At 41.3% G+C, this 14,140-nt stretch overlaps 1 protein-coding gene across 2 annotated transcripts in view; it reads right to left on the reverse strand.

Annotated features, from left to right (window-relative positions):
• The window catches only part of SEPTIN7 (septin 7), a 101,304-nt gene that overhangs the window by 19,511 nt on the left and 67,653 nt on the right, over positions 1 to 14,140 (reverse strand). For both annotated transcript variants that reach the window (XM_061585872.1, XM_061585873.1), the window contains exons 9-10: positions 10,615 to 10,666; positions 8,725 to 8,850 (exon numbers count right to left, since the gene is read on the reverse strand). In XM_061585872.1, coding sequence (XP_061441856.1) covers positions 8,725 to 8,850; positions 10,615 to 10,666 — 178 coding nt within the window. The remainder of the gene's footprint in view (positions 1 to 8,724; positions 8,851 to 10,614; positions 10,667 to 14,140) is intronic.

Consider the following 14,140-nt stretch of genomic DNA (forward strand, 5'->3'; position numbering starts at 1 on the left):
CTTTACTAAGAAATTATGTGATGCTGAAAATAAACCCAACATAGACAATGATGGAGTATTTATCTGCATTTTTATCCTTTTGCCATATATCGATCTTAAATTTGATCTTATGACCTGACATCAGAAGATTTTAGTTTGCCCATGACTTACATAATGCCAAATTTGGTCACTTTCTATAGTCTCTATAATCAACATTTACTTTATCTGAGGACACTATTTGCTGAAGATATTATTCTGTTTTTGCAGAAGAAAGTTTTGTGAAGAACCAAAAGCTTTGCTTTATTAGTATACTGATCAAAGGAATACTAGGAAAAACAAAAACACTATGAAAATTGACAATTTCCCTAAAACTAATATTTAAGCTAACTGAGAACTCTTCAACTACATCCTTGTTAACGTGTAAAGATGCTGGTCAAGCAGAAAGCATTATATAGGCTTCTTGGTCCACAGAGAGCTTCGGCTATGGGGCAGTATAGAAATGTTATAAGTAAGTAAGTAAATATGAAGTCATTTCCTGAGCTCTGCAACAAAGGGTCTGCTAGAGAATGCTTGAATTAAGTTAAAGGTTACTTCACCTTTCAGCACCTCAACACTGATAGAGCAAAATAATAATTTGTTTCCTAAAGCAAGTTTATGTACATAATCTTAATATGAAACCTAAAAGCTGACTTGTGTACTTCAAAATGAGATATAAGCTTGTATCAGAACAAAGGAAAAGTGAATTGTCCTACCCACAATATTTGAATAAAACAGTCAAAGCTGTATTTGTATAATTTTCAGTGAGTCTGCCTTTCATAAAAAGAAAGAATCCTGCAGTTGCAAGTTCAACAGCCTGAAGTGAATGTGTGTTCCTTTGCAAGCAGGACAACTAAAAACTAAGGCAAAACTTGATTTGAAGTGTTAGCAGTTGTTGAGAAACCTACCAAAATAATTAAAACTCATTTGGCAGCAGAAACGGATTATTTTTTATTCACATCTGATGAATGTGACAGCACATCATTACTTTTTGCTAGGAAGAGTCAAACCACTCGCCCCTTTTCAAAGGCACCAACTTTGTTCTGTAGCTTTTTGTGGTTTCTCAAGACAAACAACTTTATCTGTCAAAAAAGTTCACTGGGGACCTTACACCCTTTTATATTTAATTATGTAGTATGTAAACTTTGTGGAATTAGTAAAATTAAAAGTGATAAGGTTGTTGGCTTGACTGCAAAATAATGACATTTGTTGTAATTATATTTCAGTGTTTATATAAAGACACATTCATATCAAAAGCCTAGGTCTCAAAGACTAATTATATTCTAGTTGCTAACTTTTTTTTATAACTTTAACTGGCTTCAACAACAGAGAGGGTAGTGCTACAAGAGTTTCTGCTACTTTCTTTCCCCTTACCATCTGATAATAAATGTGTTGATTCAGACTCAAGTTCTCTTTCTGTTCCGTATCTCAGTTCCACTCTCTCAGCAACAGAGTTCTAGAGAATTTTATGCATTTTTATACCTCTAGAGCACTCTGAACCAGCTAGTGTCCCACTCTTATGAATCATTGACTTTTTTGGACCTCATTCTGTCTGTCGAAGAGTTAAAGGTAATATCATCTTAATTCTGTGTCAGTCTATGGAGAAGACAATCAAGAGTGGAAGATGGAGCAAACCCCCAAGGGTAAGTCAGGTAGTAAAAGATAAAAATTAAATGAAGCTTTCTGGTTGCATATACTTTTGAAGTCCTCTACTGGACTGACCACCTGAATAGTGTTTGGCAGTGTGAGGGGTGTGCAATATACATGGGTAGGCAGAATACAGGATCCCCGTGTGCTGTCCTATGTGAGGTTGGGGGGGGGGAGAAGACACACACACAGAAACAGAATTAGTTGGTGGTGAGAAGGGGAGTCACAATCAGAGTTGGTAACACCAGTGATGGTTACAGATTTGGCAGCAAATACACAGTGGTGGCAGGAGGCCACAAGGAACACTCATAAAGGTCAAATGCAGCCTATGGGTTACACACATGGGCCTATATAAATAAGCACAAGAGAGCAAACTAGCGCATTAACATGTAAAGCAGACACACATGACAACGCACAATAAAATCAAAGGAATCTCTTATGTCACAGGTAAAAATCACACAAAATACACACTCCACCCCTATGGAACTCCATACCTCCAGAGATTAAATATGGCGTCCTCCCTGATCTGATGTCTTTTCAATGAGACTTAACTTTTCTGATGTGCTTTTGGTTAGGGCAAGTTGAGGAGGTTGCTCATTTGAATACTGCATTGGTTTTTACATTTAATATATTATTTATTTATTAGATTTACATCCTGACCTTCCAGTAGTAGCCCAGGGTGGCACATATATACAAAATGTACTGGGAATTGTGGGGCTAGTTGTGATGATTTTATGTTTTTATATTTTATTCAAGTTAGCATTATACTTAAAGAGTTTAAATTAAAGTACTGATCTTCACTATGGAGTTTATGCATTTATAATTTTTGTGTAGTACTTTCCTACTGTGAACTCGTTTGGTGGGACCTGTGGCCTCAATTACTTTCCAATGAAAAATTGAAAATCATCTTCTTGTGCTGAAAAAAAACCCCTTACTATTGACACTATTGGCATTTATATGTTAATAAGGCACTGAGGGTACTAGGAACATACAATGCCTCTATTAAGCACGATCAATGTAAATATTCAAGTCACAGATTCCCCCCAAAATATGTAGGCAACAGCATCCAATGAAGATGCATGTTCAAGGCAGAAGGATGTACACAAGCATTGGTTTCTCTGAAGTTTTTGCCGTAGGGGCTTGTGCTTAGGATGCTGCATTTTCAGTTAGGTTTTCTGCATCTTCAGCAATGTAAATGCGGCCAGTAGAAAATTTACTTCTCCCCCATATGTATACTGCTTTCAGATCATCATCAACTTTTTATGCCTTTTGGGAAGGACAAGTAGGGAAATGAAGACAATTATGAAGTGCTACAGATTGTGATGGTCTAACAATACTTAATGCTTTTGGAGACCATTGCAGCTTCACTATGATTACTGGGGTGGGTACTACTTTCGGGCCCAAGGGCTACATCACCACCTTCTTGCCCCTCCAGAGGTTGCATGTTGCATGTTAGAGGTAGGCATGGCTGAAAAGCGGTTTTGACCACCACACACCTGGCATGTGTGTGCATGCACATACTCCCATCATGCACACCAGGGAACACACACTAGGGAGCACATATGCAGACATACATACATGATGCAGATTGCTTCCTCCCTCTGCTCACCAGTTTGGCAAGGGGGGGGGGAGAGAGAGAAAGGAACTGTATCCCAGTTTCAACACTCAGATGGACATGGGTTTCAACTTCTCCACCCATCCTACTGCCCTGATGGGGATATAGATCATTCTCTCTTCCCATGCAAGCAATCATGTGACAGATATGGATCCCTGTTTTGCACAAGCCCTCCAGGAAACTCTTGCTGAGTGTTGTGGAAGTGCATAGATGTGGGGGCTGGATATGGCCCACGACCCACTGTTAGCCACACCTGCTCTATGCATTATGTCTATACAATCAATTTATCTTGCCTTCAAGTACAGAATTAAAACACAAGAAAATATGCAGATGAAGCAAAGACCATCTACACTTGGAAAAACACTGGTTATGTTTGGAGGTAACACTAAGCCATGGTTTAATATAGAGACAGGGTACTGGCCCTCCAGATGTTGCCAGACTACAACGCCCATCATCCCCATGCTTTCTGGGTCTGATAGGAGTTGGTGTCCAACATCTAGGAGGCCACAGGTTCCCCTCTCTGGTTTAGTGTTATAGAAACAAGCCTCAGTCTTGCATCCTCTCCCCCTTCCTGATGTGACTGTAAGATCAGATGCTTTCGCTCGGGGTTAAACACAGCTTAGGGTGTTGTCTGAACCCAGAACTGGGGTTAATATTAGCTTGTTGTTGTTGTTATATGCCTTCAAGTTGATTATGATGTATGGCGACTCTATGAATCCACAACCTCCAATAGCATCTGTCATGAACCACCCCGTTCAGATCTTGTAAGTTCAGGTCTGTGGCTTCCTTTATGGAATCAATCAATCTCTTGTTTGGCCTTCCTCTTTTTCTACTCTCTTCTGTTTTTCCCAGCATTATGGTCTTTTCTAGTGAATCATGTTTTCTCATTTTATGATAACCTCAGTTTCATCATTTTAGCTTCTAGTGATAGTTCTAATTTAATTTGTTCTAACACCCAATTATTTGTCTTTTCTGCAGTCCATGGTATGTGCAAAGCTCTCCTCCAACACCACATTTCAAATGAGTTGATTTTTCTCTTATCCGCTTTTTTCACTCTCCAGCTTTCACATCCATACATAGAAATCAGGAATACCATGGACTGAATGATCCTGGCTTTAGTGTTCAGTGATACATCTTTGCATTTGAGGACCTTTTCTAGTTCTCTCATAGCTGCCCTCCCCAGTCCTAGCCTTCTTCTGATTTCTTGACTATTGTCTCCACTTTGGTTAATGACTGTGCTGTGGTATTCATAATCCTTGACAAGTTCAATCTCCTCGTTGTCAACTTTAAAGTTACATAAATCTTCTGCTGTCATTATTTAGCAGTCGTTTCAAGTCATTACGGTTTCTGCTAGTAGTATGGTATCATCTGCATTTCTTAAATTATTGATATTTCTCCCTCCAATTTTCACACCTCCATCTTGGTCCAATCCCGCTTTCCGTATGATATGTTCTGCATATAGATTAAACAAATAGGGTGATAAAATACACCCTTGTCTCACATCCTTTCCGATGGGGAACCAATTGGTTTCTCCATATTCTATCCTTAAGTAGCCTCTTGTCCAGAGTATAGGTTGCGCATCAGGACAATCAGATGCTGTGGCACCCCATTTCTTAGCTACTATTGTTGAAATAAGCAAACTAGAGACTTTTATATGCCACCCCATAACCAAAGTTATCTGGGTGGCTTAAGAAAAAAACATTGTTATCCCAAACTGTACAAACACAAAAGCAGCACAAAATGCAACATTAGGCAACGAAGAATTTAAAACAAAAGATTAGCAGAACAAGCCTTGCAAGCAGCTCAAAAAGATTTTAAAACAAAATTCCTGGAACAATAAAAAAAAGTCTTCACCTGGTACCAAAAAGAGTACAAAGTGGGCATCAGGCCAGCCTCTCTGGGGAGGATATTCCACAGCCAGGGTGCTGCTACTGAGAAGGCCCTCTCCCTGGCACCTCACCTGGATAGCCTCACATACAACACATAAAGTAATCTATGTGAAAGCTTACTGGAGCATGGATAACTGTAGTAAGGCTCTCTCTGTTCAGAGGGAGTCACAACAGAAAAGAAGCACCTCAGGCCACCTGTTCCTCTAGTGGCAATATTGGATTAATGAGTACTCCCAAATCATAAATTATGTTTGAATTTGGTTTGTTTCAACAAATAATAGCGTTGTCCAGGTTCGGAAGACATGACAAGCTGTGATTAATCTAAAATGGAAGTAAAAGCTTCTGAAGTCCTTGTGGCAGCACTGGAGAAGGATGATGTGAAACCTGAGATTTGCAGCAGTTCATTCTCATAATGCCAAAGCACTGTTTAGCACAGTGATGGTAAACAATTTTCATCAACCCTTACTACTGCCCATGTTGGCTGGAGATGACAGGAGTTGGGAGTCCAACAATATCTGGAAGGCCACAGATTATCCATCCCATAGTTGCATCAAAATGAGGCCACTCACTATCTGATCACAATGTCAGACTTCAAACCAAGTTGAGTATGGTCTAAAACCTCTAATGTGATACACTTGACACTCTCCCAACTTCATGGGAAGAATGCAACGTATTATTATAGTCTTAATATAATATTATTATATTAGTACAGCAGCATGGACGGCACAGAGATGAAATCACACTATGATCTATCTATGTTAAAAAAGACACTGCACAACAAAACGTATTTGGGAGTCTGACCCCCATCTTCTGAATGGCACAGACATATAACACTGAAAAATACTTAAGTATATATTTGGAATTATTTGGAAAACCATGCTCCCAACTATGTTGGACATACATTAATTTTCCCCATTCACATCAACTGGATTCCACTGGCCTCCCATTTTAAAAGTAAAAATAAGAGGGGGCATATTACAAATAAATCAACTCTCTTACAGTAAGAAGATATTAATTATGCAGTTGCAGAAGGCAGCATCAAAGCACCAAGCCATTTTTACTATGTGGGGGTGAGCTATGCCTTCAAATTCCTAGGGAGCAATTCCTGAAACAAATTATCTGATATAGTAAAAAAGCAATTAATCATCCAATATTTGACTAACATTGTTAGTCCTAAAACAGAAGATAGTGCCATGGTAAGATTCAGAAACTAAGACTCTTGGATCTTTGAGTACTTCATTAACAAGGGGAAGAAGATAAAACAAGTGATAAAAGTTCATTCAGTGATGAAGCTGCAATTGATTCCCCCATTTTCCTGGTATGCGCAGAAGCTGGATAGATTCAGTTTGACAGCTCCAAGAAAAATATTCCTCAGTTGGCTGTCCCGCACATCTATGTTTGAGGGAGCACAGAGTATCTACTGTAGTAAAGAAACCAGGAGACGGCCATGTCCAAGAGAGAAAGCCAAAGTTAACTTTCAAGCAAACATAAAAGTTCACTGAACTTAAGTGGTGGGGAAAATTAACCATGAGATCCTCAAGGGGAAAAGATTGCAATTATTTTTGCGTCTCCATCATTCAGTTTGCATATACATGGGAGCCAGATATTGCTGAACAGCTTACTTATTTCCCCACAGATAGCTACTGGTTATCTTCTTAATGTATCAGATTTGAATCACAGAAAATATATTGACTTGTAAGATTAGTTACTGGAAACAGAACAGCTATGTGACATTAATTACCAAATATATATTGGGTTAAATACACAATCAACAAAAATCTATGAAACACATACTGGCCCCTATGCATAGAATGCATATTCAGTTATTCCCTATCAGAAGAATAAGAGTCCATTAATACTTTCTGTGCATCTTAACGTCAATATAAAGCATATTAGGCCCAGAGCCAGCGGGCAGCCAGGTGGGGCACTGGCTGAGGGTCCCTGCAGCTGAGGCTGGAGCTTCTGCTCTGCAATCCCTGACAGCAATGGGTTGCAGGCCGCAACTTGCTACTGGATGGAGGAACAGATTGCGAAGTGAGAGCTCCACTCTCCGAGGCAACAGTATCTCCACATGCACAGTCAGCTGACACACACTTCAATACGCCAGGTTTTGATACCTCTTGCATTGCCATATCAGCATGATGCACATGCATACTTACCATCTTGGATGATGGCAGACTGACGATGCAACACAAGAGGTGGTGCAACCGGGTGTATTTAAGTGTGCATGTGTGTGGAGTGGGCGAGGGCCCATGGAGGTCTGGTGCCCAAGGGCCTGTAGTAGTCTGGTGCCAGCCTTGAGCATATTTCATTCTATTTGTACTCTTCTGCATCATGAATTATTCCTTCTACCTCTCAGAAATTTAACCAATAAGATGTTCATATACACAAGTGTAGATGATACAATATAATTTGCACATGAGGCAACAGCAAGTATATACAGATTCTTCTTATAGATATGGAATAGCAATGCTGACCAGATGGGGCCCTAAGGATGGCAATGAAGTACAGATTGGAAATTAGTTAATGACAGTATTACGTAATATATCCAATGTTGTAGGTGTTCAACAATATAAAAATAAACACACAAGCATTTCCATAGTTGTCTGACATACAGACCACCAAGCAAATAAAATCTCCTCAGACATAAAAATCAAGATAGAAGTAGACTAAAAACTCCATGTCAATCAGGTGTACCTGAACCTATGCTGTAACCACAGACTGTTACATTTCTCATAAAGAAAATGTACTTTTGTTTAAAAAAAAGATTGAAAGTCCTCCCTCAACTGTCATCCGGCACACTGTTCTTCAGCCTTGGGTCTCTAGATTTTGTTGGTTTATAACTCCCATCATCCTTGTCCATTGGGTGGCTGGGGTTGATGGGAGTTGTAGTCAACAACGTCTGGGGACCCAAGGTCGAAGAACACCAATCTAGCAGCAGCACATACTCCACCAGTTAAGAGTAGAGGGAGAGATGGTTTTAAAGTGTCTCTCCACTAGCTCAACTGAAAGAACAGCAACTTTGGCTCCTCCTCTCCTTGAACTCTTTTTATTCTGGCTGGTATTACAAAAACTCTTGGTAACTAAAAACTAGATGTTCAGTAGCTTCCTGAACTACCTGAGGTACAGCAGATCATACTAATGGACCCCAAATGTAAATAAATACATTTTCAGCAAGTGCCAGAATTACATTACTCTGGTGCTTGTCAATTGAGGGGAAGTGATTCTATAGGATGGGTGCAAACGTCCCTACCCCTGGATACCATAAGATGAACTGGTAAGGCCTGCAGTATAACCAGGAGGGCCTCACTCATAGATCTCAGTGACTGGGCTGATCTACATGGGGAGAAGGCACTTTTTGCATTTTTAAAAAAACTGTAGTATGATGTTTCTTGTAAGCTGCAAGATATAAACCATTGTCATAAATGATAGAAAATGTCATGACTATTACTTTGGCATTGCATGATCCTATAAAGATCTGACTGGATGTGTGAATATACAATCCAAATACACTTTTTCCATGGGAAACGCCATCATGCCACCTTTACTATCACTTACTTTGTTAGCTGCCCTTTGTTTTTGTTGTTGTCAACTCCATTGTATGTAACAGCTGCCAATTTTCTGCTTCTATAGTTCTCATAATGGACATTATTAGTGACATCCTTCAGGTCTTGCATGTGAGTTCTATTGAAAAGGGACAACTTGTCAGCAGTTTTCCTTTATTAAGAATTATTTATGAAATAAATGCATTATTAGATTTAATAAGCAAAAAATTAACATAGGGCTTGCACTTGTGTTTTAAACAGTGATTTATTGTGATTATGGAAATATTATGCAAATTATTTCATGTTTAGAATATTCTATACATATATACCCAGTAGGTAGGATACAGTGATATTTTGTAGATTCATCAAAATTATTTCAGTTTATGTCTGATGTATGAACATTTTCCAAAATTACAGCCTGATCCTAAACCACATTTAATGAAAGAAAACGAAGTGTAATTTAATGGAATTTGACCTTGTCAAAATTTTAGTTTCCAAAGGAAAGTCTAGACATCTCAATAATTAACATATCAATTCCAAAACATCTAGAGGTATATTAAACAGCCCAGGAATATAAAAAGGATTTTTCCTTTGCTTGCAAGATTTAAGTTTAAAAAATTTAGCCTATAAATTGCAGCCTTATCTATTTTATTTTTGTAAATGATCATGCTGCAGTTCACTTAACCACAGACAGCTGGCACTGCGAACTACAGTTTGCAGAACTATAAGGAGCTATTGCGAGGCCTCCCAGGCAATGTGGTGGTGAGAGTGAGCAGTGGCAATGAGCAATGGTAGGTGGTGGCCATGGGCAAGCTACCTCAAGGCCTTCCTTTCCTCTAGGCTGTGTGGTGGTGAGGGTGAGCGGAAGAGTGAGAACAGGTGGGGAGTGGGAGAGCAAATGGGTAATGGTGGCCTGAGTGAGCTGCAGAGTCGTATCATGGGAGGCCTTGGTGCTGGTACCATGAGGGGGAAGGAAGGATAGTAGGTGAGACCAGGCAGACAGTGAACGAGCAGGAGTGTCGGCCTTGGCGAGCTGCAGAACACCAAGCCAGGGCAGCTCCTCAGCAAATGTACTGCTTTGCTGCTGCTACTACCTGCCTCACCAATGGAGGACGAGGAGGGTGGAAGCAGCAGGACAGTTGCTGTGGAGCTGCCCAGGCATATGCCGCCTATTCTTCCTGTATGGTTTGCCTCCTCCCCCCTCCTCCTCCATGGGAGACAGTCTGGGAGAGGTGTCTTAGCGATCTGGGGAAAGGGGCCAACATGAGGAGCATGAGGCAGGGGCAGCCACGCAGCAACACTTGGAGCCACTGGATGCTTTGGCATGGTGGGTGCCTGGGGTTCCCCTTCCTGGGGTTAGATAGTGGGGTTGGCATATGAACAGCACGGGGGTGAAGTCCCTAATCAAGAAATATTAATATAACCTAAAATCCATCACTTCTAAATTGAAATAATTCCTACAACTAAACACAATAAAATGGCCATGCATGTACTGAATATTTATATAAAAGCTTTCTCCTTGTTTCTTCAGATGACCTTGATTAAATAATAAAGGTATTATGACATCCCAGTTTCTGTTCCAGTAAAATTCAAGAATGGAATGAGATAGCTAGTCAGTCTTCCAATGTGATCCAGCAGTTTAAAAAACATTCATCAGGTCAACTGAGGTAGATAACTTGTTACAACAGCTACAACAGCCACTTGTACTCTGGGACACCAAAAGACATGCACAATAAAAGCAGCAGATTCTGTAAATATTTTAACATCATAAAATAAAGGGAAGGCCTCCAATAGATAGAAGACCTATACCAGATTTTTTTTTTAAAACTGGGAGTCTTCCTCCCTCTTTTTGGAAAAAGAAAAAAACTATTATCCAAACCAGTATTGCATGTTACTTGCTTACCTTATTAACATATTTCTTAGAATTGTGAAGTCACAGTGTTCACCATTTTCAACTGTAGGAGAAAATGTCACATTTTATATACAGGGATAGACATCTGTCAGCAACAGGTGGTAGTGGTGGGAAGATATAAAAGCACCCTCAGTTTACCATCATCACTACTTACTGTCAAGGAAAGCAGCAGCCAGTGAGGCAAATCTAGCCATTTGATGTCACACTATTAAGATGTCACTATACGTATCCTATGTTAAAGTGAAGTATAAAAAATCTACACAGCTACTGTAATAAAGCAAAGTTGTTAGCTGCCTTAAGTGTGCTCACCCAGACTCATGATTTTAGGTATGTCTACAGTGAAGTTCACACATATCTAGGACCGGGATAGATTTATATGTCTATTTGTGTCTCATTCCAAAATACTTGTTTCCAGATCATGTTCCTCAGCTTCCAAGTCACTGTGAATTGGCATCAACAGTTCAGCACTGAACTCCATGTTCCCAATACTTAAGAAAAAGCTTGTACAAATCAATCCTAAATCTCAAAAGGAAGCAACTCTAATTTCTAGAAAATCCATAATGTAAGGGGCACATGAGATATCTACTATTAAGCTTCTGTGTTTCAAAATATAACAATTTGCTGGGAAAAAGAGAAGGGAGCAGAAAAAGAGGAAGACCAAACAAGAGATGGATTGATTCCATAAAGGAAACCACAGACCTGAACTTACAAGATCTGAACAGGATGGTACATGACAGATGATGTTGGAGATCGCCGATTCATAGGGTCACCATAAGTCGTAGTCGACTTTAAGGCACATAACAACTACAATTTTGTTCTGCCTCTGTCCTTTCCTTTACCTGAATCTGACTCCTTAAATGTGAAACCATTACAGAGTAATACTGCACCAAAATGAGGCATTTCAAAGACATATCTTAAAAGTACCAGCTTATTGCCCAATTATGCAAATATTATGCAAACAAGGGAATCCTTATTACATTTGCGGATGACACAAAACTGGGAGGGATAGCTAACACAATGGAAGACAGGAATAAAATCCAAAGGGACCTGGATAGACTAGAAAATTGGGCTGAAATTAATAAAATGACATTCAATAAAGACAAATGCAAGATTCTGCACTTAGGCCACAAAAACAAAATGCACGGGTACAGGATGGGAAATACCTGGCTTAGCAGTAGTGCGTGTGAGAAGAGACATTTGGTCTTACCGTGAAATCGGTCTTCTCTGTGCATGTCAAAGATGATATCAAGTGGGTAATTAGCTCCACCTAATGGTTGAAGGCAAAAGAGTACTGCTGACGTTTTATTGTAGATCCCTTCCTGGTCTGCGCCTGCTCAGTTTTCAATGACAAGCCCATACGAACAAGACCAATAAACACCACAAAGAAGACAAGACAACAGTACTCATATACTCTCTGCTCAAGGTCTAATAGTGCTTGTAAAGGCAGCCCAGCCCTCATAGGGAGTGGCCCTGATATCATCTTTGACATGCACAGAGAAGACCGATTTCACGGTAAGACCAAATGTCTCTTCTCCTGTGCATGGAAAGATGATATCAGGTGGGACATACCAAAGCTGACCCATGTAGGGTGGGAATACTGCTGGGCTGTGGCTACTATTGATCTGTGAGGACGTGCTGTAGCACCCTCCTCCCGAAGGCTGCCTCAGCTGAAGCATAGGAGTCTATTTTATAATGTTTAATGAAAGTATTGGGAGTGGATCAAGTGGCTGCCCTACAAATCTCTGCTAGAGGGGCATTATGGGAAAAGGCCGCTGATGTGGCCGCTGCCCTGGTCGAGTGAGCTACTATTCCGGTAGGACGGGCTAATCTTAGAGAGGCATATGCCAATGATATGCATGCCTTGATCCACCTGGCTAGCGTAGACATGGTCACCTTATTCCCCAGGGATGTTGGGTGAAAGGAGACAAACAAATTATCTGTTTTCCGAATTGGCTTTGTCTTGGAAATATAAACTTTAAGGGCTCGTCTCACGTCAAGAGAGTGCCAGGCTTTCTCTAAAGGGTGGACAGGATTTGGACAGAAGGATGGCAATACCAGCTCTTGCTGGCAATGGAAGGTAGACAACACTTTGGGACGAAAGGAAGGGACAGTACGTAGGACTACTCTATCCTTATGAAATACACAAAAATTCTTATGGACAGACAGGGCATTCAATTCAGACACTCTACGGGCCGAAGTAATGGCCACCAGAAACAAGACATTAAAGGACAGAAGACGGAGGGAAACTTGACTCAGAGATTCAAACGGAGGTCTTTGAAGGGCTGTCAAAACATTATGTAGGTCCCAAGTTGGGTAGTGATGCACCGTAGGTGGTGCTGTTATCGTTGCTCCCCTGAGGAAACGTTTGACGAAAGGGTGAGACCCAATTGGATTATCTGGGGATCTGGAGAGAATTGCCGATACGGCGGAAACTTGGCGCTTCAGGGTGTTAGGTCTGAGACCCAAAGATAAGCCGTCTTGCAGAAAAGACAGGATCTCGTTGACCCCTGCTTTCCGAGGAAGAATTCCTTTCTTCCGTGACCAGGATGAGAAGGCCTTCCATGTGCTTTCATAAATTCTGAGTGTGGATGGGCGTCTAGAAGCCATCATGGTTTCCAATACTTGAGGAGAGATGCCTTTTTTCAAGAGTCTCTTCCGTTCAAGTTCCATACATGAAGCACCAACCACTCTGGGTCCGGGTGGCGGAGCTGTCCCTGAGATAGCAGGTCCCTGCTCGCTGGAATTTTCCATGGTGGTTCCACCGACAGGTCGAGGAGGTCTGGAAACCAAGGTCTCCTTGGCCACCATGGAGCCACCAACAGAACCACTCTCGGCACAAAGTTTTTTGATCACCCTGGGGATAACTGGAATTTGAGGAAAGGCATATAGCCTGCCCGGAGGCCACCGGGAAGTTAACGCATCTATCCCCTCCGTACCTGGTGTCGCGTACCGGGAGAAGAACCTCTTCACCTGCCAATTGTGACTGGTGGCAAACAGGTCTACCTGAATGTGGCCAAAACGTTCCACTATCTGACGAAAGGCCACTGGGTGAAGTCTCCATTCTCCTTAATCAGCTTCTCCCGACTGAGCCAGTCGGCTTGGCTGTTGTCCTCCCCCTTGAGATACTCTGCAGCTATTGAGTCGACATTGTTCTCCGCCCACTGGAAGAGGAGAAAGGCTTCCTTCTGAAGAAGGAGGGAGCATGTGCCCCCCTGACGGTTTAAATAAGATTTGGCTGACACGTTGTCTGTTCTGATAAGCACCGCCCCTAACTGTCTGGTGCTCGCGAAGTGTGAGGGCCAGACGAACTGCACGTAGTTCGAGCAGGTTGATCGGCAATGTGGATTCCTGAGACGACCACGTGCCTTGAATCATCTGCCCATCGCATATGGCTCCCCATCCTGATAGGCTGGCATCCGATGTTATCAGGGTGTACAGTGGATCCTGGAAAGGAACTCCTCGGTCCAGGTTGGGCTCGAGGGTCCACCAGAACAGCAACTGCCGAACCTCTGGCGAC

Source organism: Rhineura floridana, chromosome 10 (genome assembly GCF_030035675.1).
Source record: "Rhineura floridana isolate rRhiFlo1 chromosome 10, rRhiFlo1.hap2, whole genome shotgun sequence".
Lineage (NCBI taxonomy): Eukaryota > Metazoa > Chordata > Lepidosauria > Squamata > Rhineuridae > Rhineura > Rhineura floridana.